Source organism: Folsomia candida, unplaced genomic scaffold (genome assembly GCF_002217175.1).
Source record: "Folsomia candida strain VU population unplaced genomic scaffold, ASM221717v1 Fcan01_Sc032, whole genome shotgun sequence".
NCBI classification, from domain to species: Eukaryota; Metazoa; Arthropoda; class Collembola; order Entomobryomorpha; family Isotomidae; genus Folsomia; species Folsomia candida.
Window position 1 is genome coordinate 527,865 of NW_019091224.1, and position 21,054 is coordinate 548,918.

The 21,054-nt window shown below is 36.5% G+C and overlaps 3 protein-coding genes across 4 annotated transcripts; all 3 read left to right on the forward strand.

Moving 5' to 3' along the window:
* Nucleotides 1–544: 544 nt before the first annotated feature.
* On the forward strand, nucleotides 545–1,561 carry LOC110860479. Its single transcript, XM_022109526.2, has 4 exons — nucleotides 545–745; nucleotides 882–1,034; nucleotides 1,130–1,312; nucleotides 1,385–1,561. Exons 1-4 carry the CDS (start codon nucleotides 629–631, stop codon nucleotides 1,523–1,525), a joined length of 594 nt encoding a protein of 197 aa, XP_021965218.1. The 5' UTR covers nucleotides 545–628; the 3' UTR covers nucleotides 1,526–1,561.
* Nucleotides 1,562–4,420: 2,859 nt separating this feature from the next.
* LOC110860459 lies at nucleotides 4,421–8,656 on the forward strand. 2 transcript variants are annotated; one of them, XM_035860392.1, is made up of 11 exons: nucleotides 4,421–4,880; nucleotides 4,948–5,069; nucleotides 5,149–5,262; nucleotides 5,329–5,449; nucleotides 5,513–5,655; nucleotides 6,875–6,992; nucleotides 7,055–7,187; nucleotides 7,274–7,444; nucleotides 7,506–7,676; nucleotides 7,743–8,092; nucleotides 8,179–8,656. In XM_035860392.1, the coding sequence occupies exons 1-10, from the start codon at nucleotides 4,518–4,520 to the stop codon at nucleotides 8,051–8,053; spliced, it is 1,767 nt and encodes a 588-aa protein (XP_035716285.1). In that variant the 5' UTR covers nucleotides 4,421–4,517; the 3' UTR covers nucleotides 8,054–8,092; nucleotides 8,179–8,656. The 2 variants fall into 2 exon arrangements, with proteins under 2 accessions (XP_035716285.1, XP_021965197.2); XM_022109505.2 differs by having other exon boundaries at nucleotides 7,743–8,656.
* A 3,993-nt stretch (nucleotides 8,657–12,649) lies between these two features.
* LOC110860472 (probable serine/threonine-protein kinase clkA) lies at nucleotides 12,650–13,493 on the forward strand. Its single transcript, XM_022109518.2, has 2 exons — nucleotides 12,650–12,758; nucleotides 12,876–13,493. Exons 1-2 carry the CDS (start codon nucleotides 12,732–12,734, stop codon nucleotides 13,434–13,436), a joined length of 588 nt encoding a protein of 195 aa, XP_021965210.1. The 5' UTR covers nucleotides 12,650–12,731; the 3' UTR covers nucleotides 13,437–13,493.
* The last annotated feature ends 7,561 nt before the right edge of the window (nucleotides 13,494–21,054 follow it).

Here is a 21,054-nt window from a genome sequence, read left to right on the forward strand (position 1 = left end):
AAATAAGTACAGTTGCATTTCGGAACTTACTTTTGATATATAAACGCACGTCCCAAACATAACTTTTTTCCGATTTTTGATTTTTTCAAAAATTTGTACTCCTTAAATAAAAATCGTGGAGAAAAATGATTATGCACGTGCACCCCTAGTTTATTTTTCTACATGCATTTTATAAAAATAATTTCAAGCAGGAAAAAAATTATTCGTGGATGTATGTAATTGTTTCACTTGAATGGGAATTTTTCTTTTCCCATTTAAAATCATTGGACCACCATTAAAATCAAGTAACTCATTCGTATTTATTACTGCCATGACCAGTAATAAATACGAATGGGATTATGACTGCACTAAATAAATGAAAGGACTCATCACTTCATGCAACAAATCGTACTTTGGGTAAAATCCATGCTTTGTTGAATCTAGGTCAACTCAGCACATTAAGTTTTACAATATCTATGCACCTTTTCCTAAATATGGGTCAAGTTCAAGGGCCACAAACTTCCAGTGAATCATTTCTTCCCTCCTGCTGGTGAAGGAAAGTGTCACCTTGTCCTACATAAAACCCAAAATTCACTCACAAATATTCACCAGTCTTGCTCGACTCTCTTAGCAACGAAGTTCATCAAAAATGGGTAGAAATCTTAATACTCCATTCAGTTTTACCATCGTCCTAATTGCTGCATTTGCAACAAGTGGGTCAGTTCAGGCTGGCCAAATATTTCAATGGGACACAGGGAGACCGATGGTTAGTAAAATAAAAATTATCGTAAATTAAATCAAACCAAATATGTATATCTATTTAAAATAATTAATCTACTTTTTAATCATTAATTTTTAAGCATTAATTTTATTTACATTTTTTTAACTTTTTTAACCCCTAGCTCTCCGATGAGTATGAACTTTACGGGTATAACAGCGCTAAATGTGTCACCCTTCACGGAGACAATCTTGAGAACGATGCCATCATCGATATTTGGGGTTGCCAGCATAAAATTAATCAAAAATGGACTTTTGGTTCGTTCGATTGGGCTAATGCAAGTTGCATACATGAATTTATAAAATTAACATAAATTTCATTCCTACCCATTTCATCGGTAAATAAAAAAATTCTTATGCTACATAATTTCAGTCCGCCAACACGGGAAGGTACGCTTTAGTGAATCGCTTATCTGGAAAATGTCTCACCGCCGGGCCTCGAGGTGGTAGCACGGATGAGGATGAATTTCAACAAATTCACGTCTATCAGTACGCCTGCTCGTCGGAGTATAATCCATACCAATTATGGGAAATGAATCAAAGTTGGGACTATCGGGTTAGGAGGGGAATTAATTTTCTTATTTTATTCATAAATAACCTTGATTTCATTTGGTGCACATAATTTTAGACATATTGGTTCATCGAGAATGTCGGGACGAAGAAATGCCTCTCGGTTTCTAAAGGGCAAACTAATGAGGGGGCTGCCATGACTGTGTGGGCTTGTGACACCACAACCCCGAGCACGAACCAGTTGTATTATTTTTGGTAATAATCATAATTCGTTTTCTGTTAAATTGGTGTTTAAAATTGTTCAATTTTTACAAAATTTTTGTTTATTTGCTACATATCTGTTTCTAATACATACTATTTTGAATCGATTTGACCAAGTGTAGATTTTTGGAGGAATAAACATTTTTGTTTCATGTTCCCTTAAATTTATCGATAAATGATCCAATTGAACTACATAAAACTCATTACTAATTCATAGGCATACACATGTAAGTCGCCATTCATGGGAAAAAAGTCATGTGGGGTAATGAATAACTGCATAACATTCCCATGCATCAAGCCAAATTTGTAATCTATTTATTAAATACTATTAACGTTAGCATATTTAAGTATGTAAAATGTTTTAAACGGGATGGTAAATATTTTATCTCTGTACGCTGGTACTGCTAATCATATTGCAACTGTTCGCCTGCCGAGGCTTTTGGGCAAGTTGGTGGGGATGCCGCTCGTGCGGCATCTGCGCTGAGTTTTGCTGAGGTTAGTGGTCCCTTCGTGCCGAGTCGAGTTGAGTTTTTGCTGAAACTCCAGATTTTGATATCCTATGCGGGTAAAGTGATATTTAATGAGATTTCATGATTTATATCAATCATCTCAGTTGGGCATGAAATGAACAATATGAGAAATATTGATATTTAATATAAAAAATATTCTCAAAAACTAACAGAGGTTTCAAAATACGAGCGAAAATATAACAACGAAGCTAACCAATTATTAATTAATTAGTGTCAGCTACTTATTGTGAATGTTTTGTCCGTCCATCCGTCTGTCCGCTCGATAACTCAACAACAGTTTAACATATAGACTTTAAATTTGGAACATAAATACTTCATATAAAAACAAAGGCCAAGTTCGAAGACGGCCACTTTAGGTCACGCTCTTCTAGGTCAACAACGGTCATATAAGCGGTCCACTAATACTAAGTGTGATTCGTATGTCAACCTAACAGGAAATTTAACCCCTAGATCAAAGGTGACCTCCATTTTAACCTATTTTAATTTTATAAAGTTCTTGGTTTCGCCCCATCGTTTTATGCGTTTCACAATTTTTGTATTACATTAAAAAATTTTATGTTATTCATCGTTGCCCAGAGTTAAAAGGACCATAGACTTTTTGAAATGGACGATTTTAATATATTTTAATATATAGTTTTAATATAACGATTTAGCTGGTTAATCTTGTACATTTGTCAATGGATTGGATGATTTTCCATCTTACATGCATAGTGCAATATTTGTTATCACTCTCTTATGCATGTGCTAATTGGACAACACCAGGTATGAGTTACGTAAGCATAACATCTGTTGATTCTATGCTATCAGCACTTTGCACACGGGACGTTGCCTCAAGGTTTTTTAACCTAGATTAGAGAAGCGCTATTGGCAAGAGGATGGGTGGTTTGACGAGGCAATGTCTCAATCTCCAATAATAATAACAGACGATGCTGAAGAGGAGGAAGTATATGATGAGGAGGACGACAATGGAATGGAAGAGGACGATGACAATATAACACTTGATGCGTGCCACTCACCTATTAATATCTTACATGATTGCAACGTAGTAAGCGATCCACAGTTCGCACATGAAAGAGAAATAGGCAGCTTTATGTATAAGAAAAAACCCCAGCCTGCAAAAAAAAGGAAGACTTGTAAGAAAAAATTAATTTTCGCCGATTCATCGATTCCAGGTGAACTCTTAACGAAGTCAAAATGAAAAAACAAATTAAATGTCCGTTTTGTTTGCTCAGAATCTCAAGCCGACGCCGAGGAGGACATGGAAGTAGAATAGCTGCTGCAACTTGGAGGGCTACAAACGGAACAATGTTGTTTACGACCGAATTGTGAACTGTTTAATTCAGTGTCACAATAATATATTCAATTGAAGAAGTTTGCGTCAAATAATTGTCTAATTTGTTCATATATTTTGTTCAAGTTTAACTAGCTAATTATAAAAATCGTCCATTTAAAAAAGTCTATGGTCCTGTTGACTGTTGTCATTTTATCGACGGATTTATTGATTTATTTATTATTTTATCTTTACGGAGGGACGGACAAAACATTCACAATAAGTAGCTGACACTAATTAATTAATAATTGGTTAGCTTCGTTGTTATATTTTCGCTCGTATTCTGAAACCTCTGCTCTCATTTGAGAATGTTTTTTTTTATTAAATATCAATATTTCTCATATTGTTCATTTCATGCCCAACTGAGATGATTGATATAATTCATGAAATCTCATTAAATATCACTTTACCCTGCATAGGATATCAAAATCTGGAGTTTCAGCAAAAACTCAACTCGACTCGGCACGAAAGGACTACTAAACTCAGCAAAACTCAGCGCAGATGCCGCACGAGCGGCATCCCCACCAACTTGCCCAAAAGCCTCGGCAGGCGAACAGTTGCTGTATAATGAGCAGTACAAATTTAAGTACTGACGAGATGCGTTTTTTTTGCTCATGTTTCTTGTATATAAGAAACATGAGCCAAACTTATAACCTATAGGTTATAAGTTTGGCTCGTCCAAACCCCACTTTTGGCGAGCGAAACCTTCATGTGAATTTTGCCATGATGGATGACAAAATTTGTGAATTTAATTCCTCTGGAGATTCAAATCACGTTTTATTGTTCGTATTCATATTTACATATTATGCGTACGTGAATCAAACAATGTGATTAAACACGACAACTACAAGAGCAGAGATGAGCTAAAAGATAAGCTCTTATGTAAATATCTGCGGTATCAAATCAATCAATTAAACCATGCACATCACCATTTTTCCTGTATGAGCAACAAGACAAATAATCAAAAACTGTGTAGGGTATGCTCTCCACTTTAGTATTTTATTATAATTAATAAAGTATAAGCGCATGTACACTTGACAGAATCATCCCATTATAATTGTAATTAAATATTCACTTATCATTTCGATAAGCCAACCACTATCATGTGCTTGTCACGATAAGGCTCGAATATGTATAACTACCAAACGCCCCTGGTCCACTTGTCCAGTTTGTTCGCTAACACAACAGTGGTAACAATTGCAAATTATTTAGTCTTTAAAATGGCGAGATTATTGTTCGATAAGTTGCTAATTTTCGTCATAATTGGAAACATCGTTTCCGCGCAGGAGAATGTGATCCCACCAGAGTTACAGGTGGATATTGATGCCCTGTCGAGTTCATGGATGACCTTGCAAAATACTCCAGGACTTGGTCTCGCCATCACGAGAGGGGCCGGAGAACTCGTATACGCGAGAGGTTATGGCTTCCGAGATGTCGAAAATAGACTTCAAGTCGATCCAACGACTTTATTTGGGATCGGATCCATTACGAAGGTTCGTTGCAAATTATCTGTAGTTTGCATTTATTGTGAAATGATGAGTTTTCGGTAAAAAATTTTAGAGTTTTACGGCCACCGTGGTAATCAAGAAGTTGAATGAAATGTTCCCGGAATTGGACGTGGCTGTTTTGGACACCCCGATTCGAGTGTTAGCACCTGGATATAATTTTATCTTGAGTGACAGGTAAAATTTGTAGTACGTTTAGCTAATAGTTTGCAAGTTTTTACCATTTATCAAAATGTACTCAAATACATATGTACAGATATCGAACGGGGAGTACGACCTTCCGTGACCTTTTGTCCCACAAGGTGTGCACATTTCCAGAATTGACAGGCATGTTTGTTCAATCTTACACCGGTTCGGATGATATGTATTAGTAAGATAAGAAAAATCATTTTTTTTACGATATTTGGGAAACTTTGTTATAAAATTTTGTGCATAGTCGACACCGCTACGCTCCCGAGTTCTGCAGCTTCCGAAACGGCTTCGCCTACAACAATGGGTTGATCGGGATGGCTGGAGATATCATTGCGCACATGGGAAACACAACCTTTACCGATATGGTAGACTTGTAATTAATTAAGTCAATAATGATGCCTAATTTGTGATAATGTTTGAATATTTAGTTGTCCGAATTACTTGTCGCCATTGGGATGAATGAGACGACCTGGGTGAAGGACACCGACGACCACAATAACATGATGGGTCGCTCAGTTCCATACATATGGAAGGATGGCGGACTCCTCCGCTACAATCCGGAATTGCTCAAGTACTTATTAAGTAGCGCAAGCTACTTTATGCGATCGATTAGTTAGTCTGTCCGTCCGTCAACACTATAACTCGAGAACGCATCAAGATAATCGAAATCGGTTTGCGGCATCATACACAGGACCCCAGGGGGAGGTGTGGTCGCAGTGTGATCGGGGCAAAATGAGATTTATAGCGCAAATTAGTCTATGGATGAAATCCAGTTAAATTACGTGTATCTGAGTTTTGCCACACCCCCTCGGCGCCATGGGGTGTGGTCGCGGTGTCACAATTTGGGCTAAACATGTTTTTCGCTGTTGTCGACATGTCGCAATATGACGATTAAGGTTTCGACACTTTTTTCGACATGCTTTGTCGCCATGGCCTAAGTTCAGCATTTTTTGGGCGATTTGCACGAAATTTGGGCAAAACATGTATTTTGGTGTTGTCGACATTCGCAATATGGCGACTAAGGTCACGACCCAGCATTCTCAGCATTTCTGCGCTACTTATGTATCCTGCTTTGCCGCACTTTATTAAGGGGTGAAAACCCCTTTATGGGAATGTCTTGTCTGTCTGTCTGTCTGTCCGTCCGTCCGTATCCACGATAACTTTAGAACGGATGCGAATATCGAGATGCGGTTTTCGCCAAAGTATTTCTAATTTTTGAAGTACGGATGAGTTCGAAGATGGGTGTTGTTGGTATTAAGGTCACGGCGCCATGACGACGACGCCGTGTCGAATAGGTGTCGAATTTTTTGTTTCGACGGTTTTAGACGTATTTTGGGACGGGGATTTCGAAAATCGACATGGTTTTGACGTACGATGACCGTGTGACCGTGTAGACGACGCCACATGTCGAAAATGTCGACATTTTTTGTGTTGACCGTTTTAGACGTATTTTGGGGCGGGGATTTCAAAAATCGACATCATTTTGACGTACGATGACCGTGTGACCGTTTAGACGACGCCATGTCGACAAACTGAATTATGTCATGTGAGGTGTCTATCGAAAGGCATAGTCGTGTACGTTCAAAGTACGCGGGAGTTATGTCGACACGGGGCGAAATGAGACGTGGGGTAATGTGAGACAATTCGGGAAAGTATTGAAAGACGATGTGGGTGTGCCACAAGGACATTTACGTGTGTTTTCACCCCTTTGCGACATTTCGTTTGCAACGGTTTATTTACATATTTATTGATGACCATTTAAACAAGTTAAAACATGTTGGTGATTTCAGGTCCGTAGTGATTGTAAATGCTGCCGGGGGAATTTTAAGTTCTCCTCTAGATATGATCAAGTATATGCAATTTCATCTGAATCTGGGCAAAGTAGGAGACCAGCAGATCGTCCCAGAGGTAAAATTTGCATGAAAATTAAAGCCTAATTAACACATTATAATTATTATTCTGGCGCCCAGAACGTCATGAGCTGGTTGACCACACCATCCAACATGCAATTTCGCGGCGTCATCAAAACCGGAGATAATCCAAACGCCACAGTCGACCTGAACGTGGCGTATAGCCTTTGTCTCAATGTAGGAATTTATGATGGTTTGTGAGAAGATACGTAATAATTTTTTGGGTTCTTGGAGCAAATTGAAATTATGCAGAATTATTATCATCAATTTTTTCGTCAGGTTGGCTTCGCCTGAGTCATGGTGGCTACATCACTCCGTACGAAAGTTCGATGCATATCTTCCCAACGCTGAACTTGGGCATCTTCATTGTTATGAATGGACCTGGCTCAGTTTCCGGGACTCTGTACCCCCTCAATATTTTAGTGAACGATATTTTCGACACACTTCAAGGTTTTGTGCATCCTGTAAGTTTTGTAACCAGTTTTTGTGAGTATGCATAATTTATGTATAGGAAATGCAAAGCGGAGTTCACACATTGCCCCAGTTGGTCAACCCTCCGACCTAACCGTTGGACCGTACCCGGTTCGAAGAAGGTATGCAAATGATAATCAAGTAAATGTAGGAGCCGAATTGAAAATTGAGCCGGAAGAGGCTGTCGGTCTTTTTGGGAGTGGTTTTAACGGTAATTTACAAAATTACGCTAATAAATATTTAAGAACAAATTCACTAGTGAAATAATTCCTCACAGGCGAGATGAACATCACGATGCGGACGAATCTGGACGGAGTGCCACAATTGTACGTGGAGTACGGCATTTGGGGTCATGGTTGGCTAACGCAGAGTTCAAATGCAACATTTACCATTGCATGGGATACTGACTACTGGATGATGTCGTGGTCCAATCAGGTCGGGGCGACGGAAGTGACTTTGTACTTCGTAGATGTGGACACGATCCAATATTTGGAAGCGGGATTTCAAAGTGCTACCAATTTTGAGAGAGGATTACGACTCGATGACCTCCCAGAAATTCCATACGCACCCGATAGTTGTGGATTGTAGGGAACGGGAAAATATTTATAAAATAAGAAATTAAACTAAGTATGAAATATTGTTTTTTGAATTTTCAAGCATGCGAGTGTGATTTGACAATTATCATACTTATGTATTTATTTTGCAACGCACAGGACCGTTAACAAACTTAATATAAAACTAGCTTTCCCCCGGCGCCTTGCGCCGAGAAATAACAAAAACTACACTCTGGTATTTCATTTTATATGTATGCAATATTTATATATTGATTACTAAATGAACCTCTACCTGTCCACTCCTCTCACCAATTTCTCAAATATCTACCTCTCCCTCACCTCCCGTCTCGCCAATTTCTCAAATATCTACCTCTCCCTCACCTCCCGTCTCGCCAATTTCTCAAATATCTACCTCTCCCTCACCTCCCGTCTCACCAATTTCTCAAATATCTCCCTCCCCTCCCCTCCCACCAATTTCTCAAATATCTACCTCTACCTGTCCACTCCTCCAACCAATTTCTCAAATTTCCACCTCTCCTCTCACCAATTTCTCAAATTTCTACCTCTCCCTCTCCTCCCTTCTCACCAATTTCTCAAATTTCAACCTCCCCTCCCACCAATTTCTCAAATTTCTACCTCTCCCTCTCCTCCCTTCTCACCAATTTCTCAAATTTCCACCTCTCCTCTCACCAATTTCTCAAATTTCTACCTCTCCCTCTCCTCCCTTCTCACCAATTTCTCAAATTTCTACCTCTCCCTCTCCTCCCGTCTCACCAATTCCTCAAATTTCTACCTCTCCGTCTCCACTTCTCTCACCAGTTTCTCAAATTTCTACCTCTCCTATCCTCTCTCCAATTTCTCAAAAATATTTCGTTTTTTTTTAAATATATAATTTTCATTTTTTTGTTCAAAATCAGGCAAAAATGGTCACCAAAAATTACAAATTTTTTAGAACAAATAAACCAAAATTCTTAATTCGCAATTTAAAAAAAATTTGGCCGAAAACGAATATTTATTTGTAAAAATAGCAGGTAATCTAAAAATTGAAATTTTCTGAAATTATACCCTTATGCCCTTAGGCCAGCCACCTTATACATAAGTTCTCATATTATTAATGAAAGTGTCGTTATTATGAAGATTGTTATTCTGGGGGTACTCACGTCAAATATATGAGATCGTCGCCTTACTAAACACTTATATTTGTGTAAATGTTACCCAATTGTCAATATTGTCCGTTTTAAGTATGTATGAAATGTCACTTTGTTATTTTAGACATGGTCATATTATTGATATGAGGTGCATATGTATTATACAAAAAATAATGACTTCTTATTGTGATTATGTAACACTCTGAGACGGAACTCAACCTGTCACGCTTATTATTCTACATCTGTCAGTAAAAATTCTATATAAGATTAGTCCAGTCTCTGACTGTCCGTCTGTCGGGAACGCTTCCCCCAAAAAAATAACTGACTGCACTGAAGGATAGCAGGAACGATTGTCGCGGCACGTATACGAAGACTTATGGCAGTCCTACTATTATGCACTAACGAATTGTGTTAACCAAATTAGCTTTACATAAGCAGTGGTACAAGTAGTGGATTGACTTGCCAGTACTTATGCCAGGACTTATGACAGTCCTACTATTATATATTATATTTACGATAAAATGAATAGCCTAGTTAACCAAATATGTAGTTGTGTTATCAAATTATCATGCAACGTATCGTGGTCTTGCTATCGTTAAATAAAAAGTGGTCACATATTTCACTTATATAGCCTCTCCAGCTTCTTCCCACAAATTATAGCATTTTGGTACTTAAAATACACCAAATAGTGAAATTATGTGATATTGATTTGTCAATTACATTCACTTTTTATTTTATCCCACTACATTCAATCTCCATATGTCAATAAATACAAAATTATTATTCCCCATAAACTGGTATGTCTGTAAGTGGTGAACCAATTCAAAGATTATTTGATCCGATATAGGTCGCTTAATCAATTAATTTACATACATTCTGCACATTTGTATATGTGTACTTGTACGCATCAACTTTTTCAGTACCTAGTGGGCTCACGTAAGGTGTAAGTAGCTCTTATCTTCAAAATGGCAAGAGATAACTAAAATCTGACAAGTGCATTGTATTCCTCGTGCGATTCTACATAAATAACATCAATCAGTTTTTAATTACTTGAAAAACATATCAGTAGGGAAAATCTTGAAATTACGCAGGCGGCGATAATTTTTCACAAAAAAATGCGAAGAAAATTAGTGAATTTTATAAGTGCTAAAAGAATCAAAGCTGGACTTTAATTTAGTCCAGGGGACTATAAAAACGTTAATTGGGACTGGAATGACTAAAAACAGTCAAAGAAATTTTTTTAAAATCTACCAGGACCGCACCCATGCCACAGGCGCTGAAGCCTAGAATCCGAAAAAATCCGCATAATTTTTACGGAAAGTAGTGTTACAAATGATAGGGTCGACGCAGATTATCCAACGAGTACTCAAATTGAAGCTTGGACTTCCGGCTATAAAACGTGGCACTTACCACCTCTCGGTCACTCCCCAAAACAAAGTCAGATGAAACAAACGCAGGGATCACTTGAAGCGGTACGCTCCAAAAACTGTGAAGAGTGTCCTTTTGCAGATGAGGAGAGTTTCATGGTGGAGGAATTTTTTAACAAACAAATTGACCTTGGTTACTCCAAATCGGCCAAAGATTACCCCCAATAGAGAAAACAGGACAAAAGGTGACATCATCCAGGTATTTTGATGGTTTTGGCAGGACAGAGCTAATTGGGGCAATTTCACCGCATTTTATCGAAAATGAGGGGAAGGTGAACAAATAAAATTTCTTAAAATACGTTTTAGAGTCCGTGGTACATCCCCTATATGAGATCCAATTCAATGGAGTCGATTAGACCCTTTCGAATAGACCTTTCAGCAGGGCTCCATACCAACTCATAATGCAAAAAACGGCGCAAGCGTTGTTTAAAAACCAAATTCCGGACTTCATCTCCACTTTTGAATGGCTATTAGTCTTGTTGGTTTTGAATCTCCGGTTTATGAAATAAGGTTAAAGTTAGAGACAAATGTGTGTTCTAAGCCCCAGAGAAGTGCGGAGCCTTGAAAAAAAACTTTGACCCCGGAATGCTACAAATTGTCCACAAATTCAGTGCGTGCTTCAGCGGAGGGCTGGAGGCCGCGTCTTCAGCGCTGCATTATTGCAGTTGGAGGAAATTTCGAAAACTAAAAACTGTTTTCTGCTTAGAAATTAACTGGCTTTCCATTAAAATTAACTAGAAATGTTCAACACAAAAACCGTTGAAGCTACAGCGTCTCCTTTCACTTACACCTTACGTGGGCCACCTGGTACATGTAGCGTTCCGTGTGCAAAATCAATTAAAAGTTACACGGGTTTTTCCAAACGGATACTGAACAACTATGTATGTAAGCTATGCTCAATTTACGTAATGAAAGTTACGTAAAAACGATGATGACATAATCATTTTATTTACCCGTGAAATTTCGCCCACCAGATTTTCCCAATTCTTCCAAACAGCTCCCAAAACAACTGAATGTATTTTTACCAGAAAATGATGGACGAGTGGAAACATTATTCTTCATAAACTTTTTCCCAGTAAGGATGCCATGTGTACCTGTGACCAGGTCCCGATTTTGGGGCGGGCAAGCCGGGCAGCCGCCCGGGGCGGCAGCCTAAACAAGATATAATTGATAATTTTTTATGGTCAGAATAACTCTAAAAAATGCATGAAGCCTGAATTTATTATTTCGACATTCCAAAACATATTTTGAAATATAGTTAAATATTTTTAGCTCCTTTTCTCGTTTCGGATAGTGGTGGCAATACTGTACAGTATGACCGCGTACTTTTCTTTTACAGACACAAATGTTGTAAGTGAATTGCTTCGGATTCTTGAAGAATTATCCAAGTTTTGTTTTTCCATAAGTTATAGTTCAGGATTTCGCTTTTTTTCTAACCACTATCTAAAACAACCGTCAGTTTGTTTACAATATTTTTAGCTGTAGCAATAAATTGAATTGTATGTGGTAAAGTTGTGAAAATTTTCTTATGTCCCGTGGGAAGCACTATTTCTCCCCGCTGACCCAATCACAGTCAAAATAGGTAGCAGTAATAGTGAAGACCACCATGCCGCCATATACTTACCTGATCAATGTATATAGAAATACATTTCGTAATCTGTAGAGGCTTCAAATTGAATTTTACTTTCAATTTACTTACAGAAAGAGATGATGCAATTCTTTTCAAATAATTCAAATTCAGGCTTTAATTATGATATGTCTGTCGCGACTAAAATTTTATATTTATCAAGATATATTTGTTTCACCATATCTTGCCTGAACGATTTTAGTTAATTTGTTTTCCTCAACGGCAGACTTTGGGGACGTGCAAATTGACAAATTATCTAAATTGCTTTTCCATATTCATTTTCTTCCTTAATGAGCGCAACCTTTGATGGATGGAATTTTTTTCTTTGCAAAATAATTATGATGATGTGTCTGATGGGGTCGTTGTTGCCCAACCGTTTATGGTTATATAAATCACAAGGGGAAACTACTTACGTTAATATTCATTCACGAGTTTGAACTGCTTTACCAGCCGGATCACTCCATTTAGAATTAGTAAAAAATTTCCAGGTGACGGGCGGAAACAGTTTTAATGGATTTTACTAAAAACCTATTTCGAGTAAGTGAAGCTTACACGCAAGTGTATATAAGTTTTTAATTTGAATTCTGCATATTTGCGGGATTGTTCATTTTGTAAATTGTTTGAACATTTACACACATTTCCCACTTGTTACAGGTCTTTCTGCTTCATGTATTACTGGAAGGGCAGTCGGCATCATTCGGGGCATCTGTGAGGTCAGGAATTAATGAATGGAAATCTGGAAATCGACACGTTTTCCTGAAACGCGCGGATTCTTGGTACGACGGGGAAGATTCTGTAAAGTTTGCCAATAGATATTTTAACAACTACAGGAAAAAGAGAGCTACTGGGAGCTACGAGGGCATTAACTACATTCCACCAGCGTCACCACTGTATAGCACTAGTCAAGGTTTATATACGTCATCTACAACGGGAAACTTAAATGCAGCCACTACCGGAAACAGTGCACTGTCCGGAACTAACAATAATAACAAAAGCAATGATTTCAACAATGGAGGCACACGAATTTCCACTAACAACAATAATAATGGATGTGAATCTGTAAGAAATAGTGATGACAATGGTGGACGGGGATGCTTACCTAACCCCTCCATAAATAATAATAACAATAACAATGGGAATGCCCCAGCAACAAATAATAATAACAATAACGTCTGCATACTATGGGCATCACCTAATGCGATTATTAAGGTTTGACATTACAGAATCTAGAAACATCAAATAAAGATCTTAAATAAAAAAAACTTTACTCAACTCTTTGGATCGGCCAATTTCTAAGTGAACCGTGTAAAGCATAGATTGAGTAAATCATCTGCATAGATTTTGCTCTACATAGTTCTTGATTGCGCCATATGCTAGAAAAATGTACGAAAAATTGCAACTGATATTGGAATAAGTATAATTACCCACTTAAATGATAAGTACATATTGTTGAAATTGTAGTACCAATTAGACGCATAAGTACATATGCATATTTAGATACATATTTAAATTAAATATTTTATGTAACAACTAATCATTCGAAAAAATCATTAGTATAATGAGCACATTATTTTTTCCGGCTGTTCACTGTGGCCCTACACTCTTAGAAAAAACCTACGGGGTAAAGTCACTTTTTCCACCATACGAAGTAATGCTTACTAAATCTAGCGTTATACTTACCCTGAATTTAGTTTCCTATAGGAAATTAAATATGACTTCATACAGTTAATGCTTAACGAGACTACAGTGACATTGCGTAGTAATATATAAAACCCGAATCCAAAATTGGATAGTTTATCCACAAAGTTCCAGCAAACCGAGTGCATTCTGAAACAAACATCTAATTTCTGTACTGGGTTGGTCATTCTCTTCCGAAATGAAAACCCTAATTGAGGTAAGAAGGGAACAAATATATATATATATTTGTAGTTATTACATACATGGCTGTAATTGTCGAGTTTGTAACTAGGATGAATAATTAATTTGTTTGTTGCAACACTTGCAGGTTTCTCATGTATGTTTAGTACCTCCTTGGATAACGACTTGTGTCCCAAATTCCACATATTCGGAGACTGAACCTGCACAGAATTTAAGCAACCCAAATGCTAAAAATAACGACGATGTATTCAACGTCTCCGACAATCCAGTCCCCATACGTGAACAATAATAATACCAATAAGGAACCTTAACAACGTGTAAAAAGGCAAAATAATAACAACAACAACAATGGAGGAGAAGGAAATAACAATAACAATAACAACAATGGGGGAGGAGGTGGAAACAAGAACAATAATAATAACAACGGTAGATTGGGAAAAATAAGTTATAATTATTACAGTTTGCCCCGATCACACTGCGACCACACCTCCCCCTGGGGTCCTGTGTATGATGCCGCAAACCGATTTCGATTATCTTGATGCGTTCTCGAGTTATAGTGTTGACGAACAGACAGACGGACAGACAGACTAACTAACCGATCGCATTCAGTAGCTTGCGCTACTTAATAAACTGTTGTATTACTATATTTAGAATCTACATTATTATGCACATTATTGCATCGAGTAATTAGTCAAACCTATAATAAAGAAAGCAGTTCCATGTACCAAAACGTTTAGTAAACCCAAAGATATTCTGCATTCTTCAAAGTGAAATATTTAATTATAATGATGAGACAATTATATTTTTGAAGACACAGATTTTAAGCTTTGAGTATTAGATTTGAATGAAAAGAGTTAAATCTGAATCGTGAATCTTTGCAAATTTTTAAATCTTTGCAAATTCCTTTCGTCTTCCACTAAATTCGAACTCAATGATAAGCTTTATATTAAATACCGAATTGTTATTGGTTGAAAATTTTAGTAGCCCAACGAGGAATCGAAGTTTAATTGTCGAACGTACATCCGCCGAATGCACCCAAGATGCATTTACCATCAAGATAATTGTTAGCAATTTCAATTTCTTTAATTCATTTACTATGATATGTTAGTTGGAAGACTTGCGACAAATCGGAGCATGGAACTTTGTTGAAATTATCCATTCGTGACTTATACACGGTCAAGGCCATCTGATGTATAATTATGGTTAAATCGATTTCATTGGGGGCGATGTGAGTTTGTGTTTCACCAAGAAATACGTATAATTGCGTACGCTGCTGTTGATCACGCTGACTATTGTATAGCTGACGCAATCTTGAATTCCATCCGGAGGGAAGACCGTTCCGTCACTGTTGTTTGTGTGAAGTGATGATGTCGAACAGCAGCAGTAGGGAAAGCTGGCATAAGTTTGATGCGAACACAAAACTAATATGCTCGCCTGGTTTTAGATACTCTATCGGCTTATCAGCTGTTGGTGCTTGGCATCAACCAGATATTTAATGCCAGGATTCCTTCAGCGGCAAAAATTATGGTTTCTTGTAGGGTTGCCGCGGGTAGCGAAAGTGCTACCCGTTACCCGGCCCACTACCCGCAGCCCGCAGCCCCGGTACCCGTTGCCCGTTACCCGTTTTGAGAATTCAGTTAAACATTAACCAACTACCAAACTAACACATTTAATTAATTAGTTACCCTTCTAGGTTAATAAGAACCTCGAGATAGTGCTTCTAGAAATTGCTGACGATATAATTGGCTGTATTTAACTAACTGCTCATGAAAAAAAACTTATTGACTTAGGGGTTGCCAAAAAACAGTGAAACTGAATTGTTTACATTTTCATTTAAATGACATTTTTATTTAAAAACACTAGCTTGCAACTTCAATTTTTGCTCTAAATCGTATCATATTTTTTTACTCCTACAAAAACTAGTTGAAAGGTCACCAATACCACATTACTATAAAATTACTGAAATCTTAAATCAAGTAAGTTATGCTTGAGGAACAATAATTTCTTCCCGTTTTCTGAATTTATAATGGAATGGTGTGAAATTCAACATTCCGATTTTGTTTAAATTTTGGAATTGTGTCGTTCAACTGAATGCACGACAATTTGTTAAAATATTTGGGATCAAAATTGAAGAATTACCGATTTTTATTGCGGAGGAAGTGGATTTTTCCCAGAGTGTGCAAAAAGGCGCCTTTTTCAGAAAAATGCACGCCTTTTTGCCTTTTTGCCCTTTTCAATGCCGAATTGCCTTTTTCCGTGCCTTTTTGCCTTTTTCATGCCTTTTTGCCGTTTTCTATGCCTAATAGCCTGTTATGCCCAGTTCAATATAAACTTTGGTTTATAGGCATATTTTACGACGTAGGACAGAAGAAAATTGCAGTACAATTGTAATTAATGGTTCTAATTCAGTTTTTTGCAAGTTTGTAATTTTGCGGACATCCAAATGCTCTTCAGTTTTGTTAAAAACTTGAAGAAATACGCTTTTGGCATGCTCTACGGCATGCCAAAACGATTAACAGGTCCAACTACATCGCCCTCTCCAATAAATATACATGCTTCTATAGAAATCATTGATTTATTAGACCAAATTGTAATCGAGGGAACAATTTGCGATGACGGTTTATGCATGATGCTGCTTGTGAAAATGATGGTGATGACAGAGATGCGTTAATAAATAGGATGATTATTCAAATTAGGTTTAAATTTTATTTGATTTGATAACCTATATTCGTGTGTCAATAAATATCAGTTAATACAAACTGGTTTACAACTCATGACACAATAAGCTAATTCTCTAATTAAGCATTTAACTACAACTAAACTTATATATTTAATAATAGATATTTTCGTCATTACGTCTAGTAATTATCCATTCTCGACACATTTGCGTGAATTTTGGATAACTCAGATTCCCTTCCCAATCCCGTGGCAAAGAGTTCCAAAGTTTAATTGAACGGTAATTAATACTTTTCTGCGCAAATGTCGTTCTCGTTGTGGGAAGGGTTAACAAAGGGAACGTACGTCTATTTGATGACACAGATTTCAGGTGCAATAGGTTCTTATACGCATACTTTAGTAAAAAAAGATCTCTCCTCTCAGTTAATGTTAACAAATTACATTTAGTGCGAAGGTCAGTTATACATATCTGGTGTCTGAAATCTTTATAACATCGAGATTTTCTTAATCTTGATTTCTTGGCAATGATAGGTAAAAAATAATTAATAAGGTAACGGTCCTCTTTACTTTGTATAGTGTCAAGTATTGGCGTGGTTTGCGTGGCCTATATGTCAATACAGTAATCAGCCATAGAGTGTACATGACTATTTAACATAATCGACATGACCTTATCATTTAAATAACGTTTTAAACCATACAAATAGCCCAGATTACCCGAAATACGCTTATTAACCGAATCGAAGTGTTGTTTAAAGTTTAATGAAGAGTCAAGCTCAACCCCCAAATACTTAAAACAAGAAACTTGGTCAATTTCATGGCCACTATCAAGGATTAAAGGAGAGTTAACATATTTCTCCGGAATGATTTTTGCAAAAAATCTGAAATTTGGTTTTGTCATAGTTTAACGTCATATTGTTGTCTTCATACCATTGCTGAATTAATATAGTTTGGGATTTTAGAACCTCGATTAATACGTCCAAGTCCGTCCCAGCAATATAAATTACCAGATCATCTGCATATAGCAAAAATGGTAATGTGATGACGTCAGCAATGTCATCTTGATAAGCTCCAAAGATAACTGGACCGATCGTCCCGCCCTGAATTATTCCGGTAGGGTTATCATAATACTTATCAGTATTTTTAAATTTAAATAATGTCCCATTTACATAATTATGTATTGTCTTAATGTATATAGGGTGTAACTTATATTTTATCATTAATTTATTAATTAATAAAGATCTATCTATACTATTAAATGCTGATTTAGCTTCAAAATAAATAGCTACACATTTGCCACCAGGCTTATCAAGAGCAGAATATATGTAATTTGTTAACTCAGCAAGAGCTGTATGACAAGATCTGTTGCAACGGAATCCGTGTTGGTTACACAATCGAGATTCTAATCTTGTTTGTATTCTATTAAATAATACTCTTTCAAATAACTTACAATAGGTTATTAAACAGCTTATCGGCCTATAATTATTCGGGCTTAATTTCTGACCTTTACCTTTATAAATTGGGGTTACATAAGTTGTTTTGAAATCTTCTGGAATTCGACAATTAATGAATATTATATTAAATAGAATAGCTAATTGAAAAGAAACTATCTCATTACAACGTTTTAATATTGGCAATGGAACAAAAAAATCAGAAATGCTATCTTTCTTCGTGTCATTAACCGCCTTACACACCTCCTCTGCAGTAATTAAATTAAAGTCACCATGTAACTCTGAAGAGTTATAACTATTTTCATACAATCTAATATCTCCTAATAATATCTCATCAGGTATTTTTTTCTCGGTATTTACCACAAAATGGGATGCGAGCGCATCATTTACAGTAATTGGAGTATCGTATATAATATTATTAGATGGATTGATTAATCTATTGATTGGTACATGATTTGATTTGCGATAACCGGTTAAAACATTCACATTCTGCCATAGTTTTTTTGTATTCTTACATGTCTCGGTAAATTTACTATTAAAAAAAGTCTTCGTTGCATTAGTTAAACTGGTATTATAACGGTATTATAACTAGTATTATAACATTTGAACATTATTTGCATATTATTTATTATTTAAACATAAATAAGGATCGATGTTTATTTTTTATTTATTAATTACAAACAAATAAGACCAATCATTATTTATTATTTAAACCCATTTGCATCAGTAGATACTTCATAACTTTCTGAGAGAAATAATGGGTGTACTCATCACAAATTCCCCAAAAAATATTTTGCCAACCGAAACTACTCTGATACTACTCTAAAGATGGGTAGATGGGATTGCAAACGGTTTTTCAAGCTAGAAATTTTGTTAACTTTCCGAACTGCGTTTTATTCCCAGGAAGTTACTAACCAATGAGTACCCCCTGTTACAACAAAATGCAAAAAAGTTATATGGTGCACATACTTTGTGAGAAGCTACTTCTCTACTACTGTTTCCATAATTATGAAATAGTGCGTGGAAACCAATTTCGCATAATTCTTGCCCTTTCAAATTATGCATATATATTATTTGATTTGTAATGAAAGAAATAAAACATGTCCGCAAGAAACGAAAGTATTTATTAGGATGTAAAATCTTGATAATGAGTGTAAACTCTCACTCGAAACCTTGATAATAAAAATATTCTCTTCGAATTCCAATAAATATCCGTGTATTCACATTATTAGTAATTATTATGTAGTATTTTATCCCCTGTCGCCCTGGATCAGTGTAGCTTTCTCCATTTTCGACAAACCCTTACATGTAGTTAATCATTTTGTCAGTTTAAATAATAATTGGTCTTAATTGAAAATTATTATTTCATTTGAGGAAAGGAGAAACAAATTATAATAAAAGTATTATATTTCAACAAAGTAATTTAAATATAACACCACTGTTAGATACACATAAATAAATAAACGGCTGACTGTACGCACGCACTTACCACTGCCTATACTATTAAATTCTATTTATCGATTATTAATTGCAAAATAGTGCTACATTCTATAAATTTACGTGTATCTTATACTTCGAAGGCATGTGTGTATTGTTGAAGCGAAAGTCTTGCAAAATCACTTACGATACATTAAATATTTTAATAAATCCAACTCAATATTCTTACTTGGTGAATACTCGGCTTCCTCGCGCTAACCTCGCATCTTTGAATGCATGAAAGACGGTATAAATTCTATACTAAAAATCCTACTGCAAAACGGTGTATATATTCTGTGACTTAAAAATATATCAAGTGTTTTAGCAAGAAATTGAATTTATCTTATATTTCCAAAATGCCTATCACTCATAGCCCTGCTAAAAATACTCGAGAGGACATTGTGATTACACTGCCAGTGTTAGAACAAACTATTTCAAAAATAGTGGTTGAAACAATGGAAGCAAAGTTTTCGTCGCTTAGCTCAGATTTCTTACTAAAAATTGGATGCATAGTAGATAAGTGTGTTCTTCTGGAAAAACGACAGGACAAAATAGAAGAGAAAATTGATACTGTTGCTAGTGATTTACAATCTGAAATTTCAGCAGTGAGGGAAGAAATTAAAGTACAATCTAGAAGGATGCATAAAATCATGAATATTGTGATGATGGGAGTTCCTGAAACGTGTGAGGGCATTAAAACTGCAGAAAAAGTTATGCAAGTTATCCTCCCCTCATGGAATGGACCACTTCCTGATGTCCGTATTGGTGATCCTAATCGCCCGAAAAATTCTTATCCAAGGCCACTCCGTATAACTTGTCGTACTGCAGTTGAAAAGGCGACAGCTCTAAAAAAACTGCACTTTACTCAAAGGACGTGACGAATTTAAGTCAATATCAGTCAGAAGGGACCTCACTAAGCAGCAGCAGGAGGAATGGAAAACACAAGCAGCTAGCAGGATAAGTCGCATGACCACTCGTAGTCACGCCGTCAAGAGAAAGCGGATTGAAAACGGATCTCCTCCCCCTGAGGATCAAATGGACACCAACCACGATGCGGATGGATCAAACTGACTGCGCAAAAGGAAAGGTTTAATTAACATTGGTCATCAAAATATACGCTCATACAAGAACAAATACCCTCTGGTTTTAAATTTATTGCTTAATTATAATTTAGATGTTCTGTGCCTCACTGAAACATGGTTCAACGAAGAATGTGAATATTGTGTTCCACCAGGTTATAAATTGTACAGATTCGATAGAGGTTCAAGAGGAGGTGGAGTGGCTATACTTACGAGAGCTGGATTTAAGGTCAAAATTATTTGTAAATTGGATATTGATTGGCTAGAAAAGAGTTG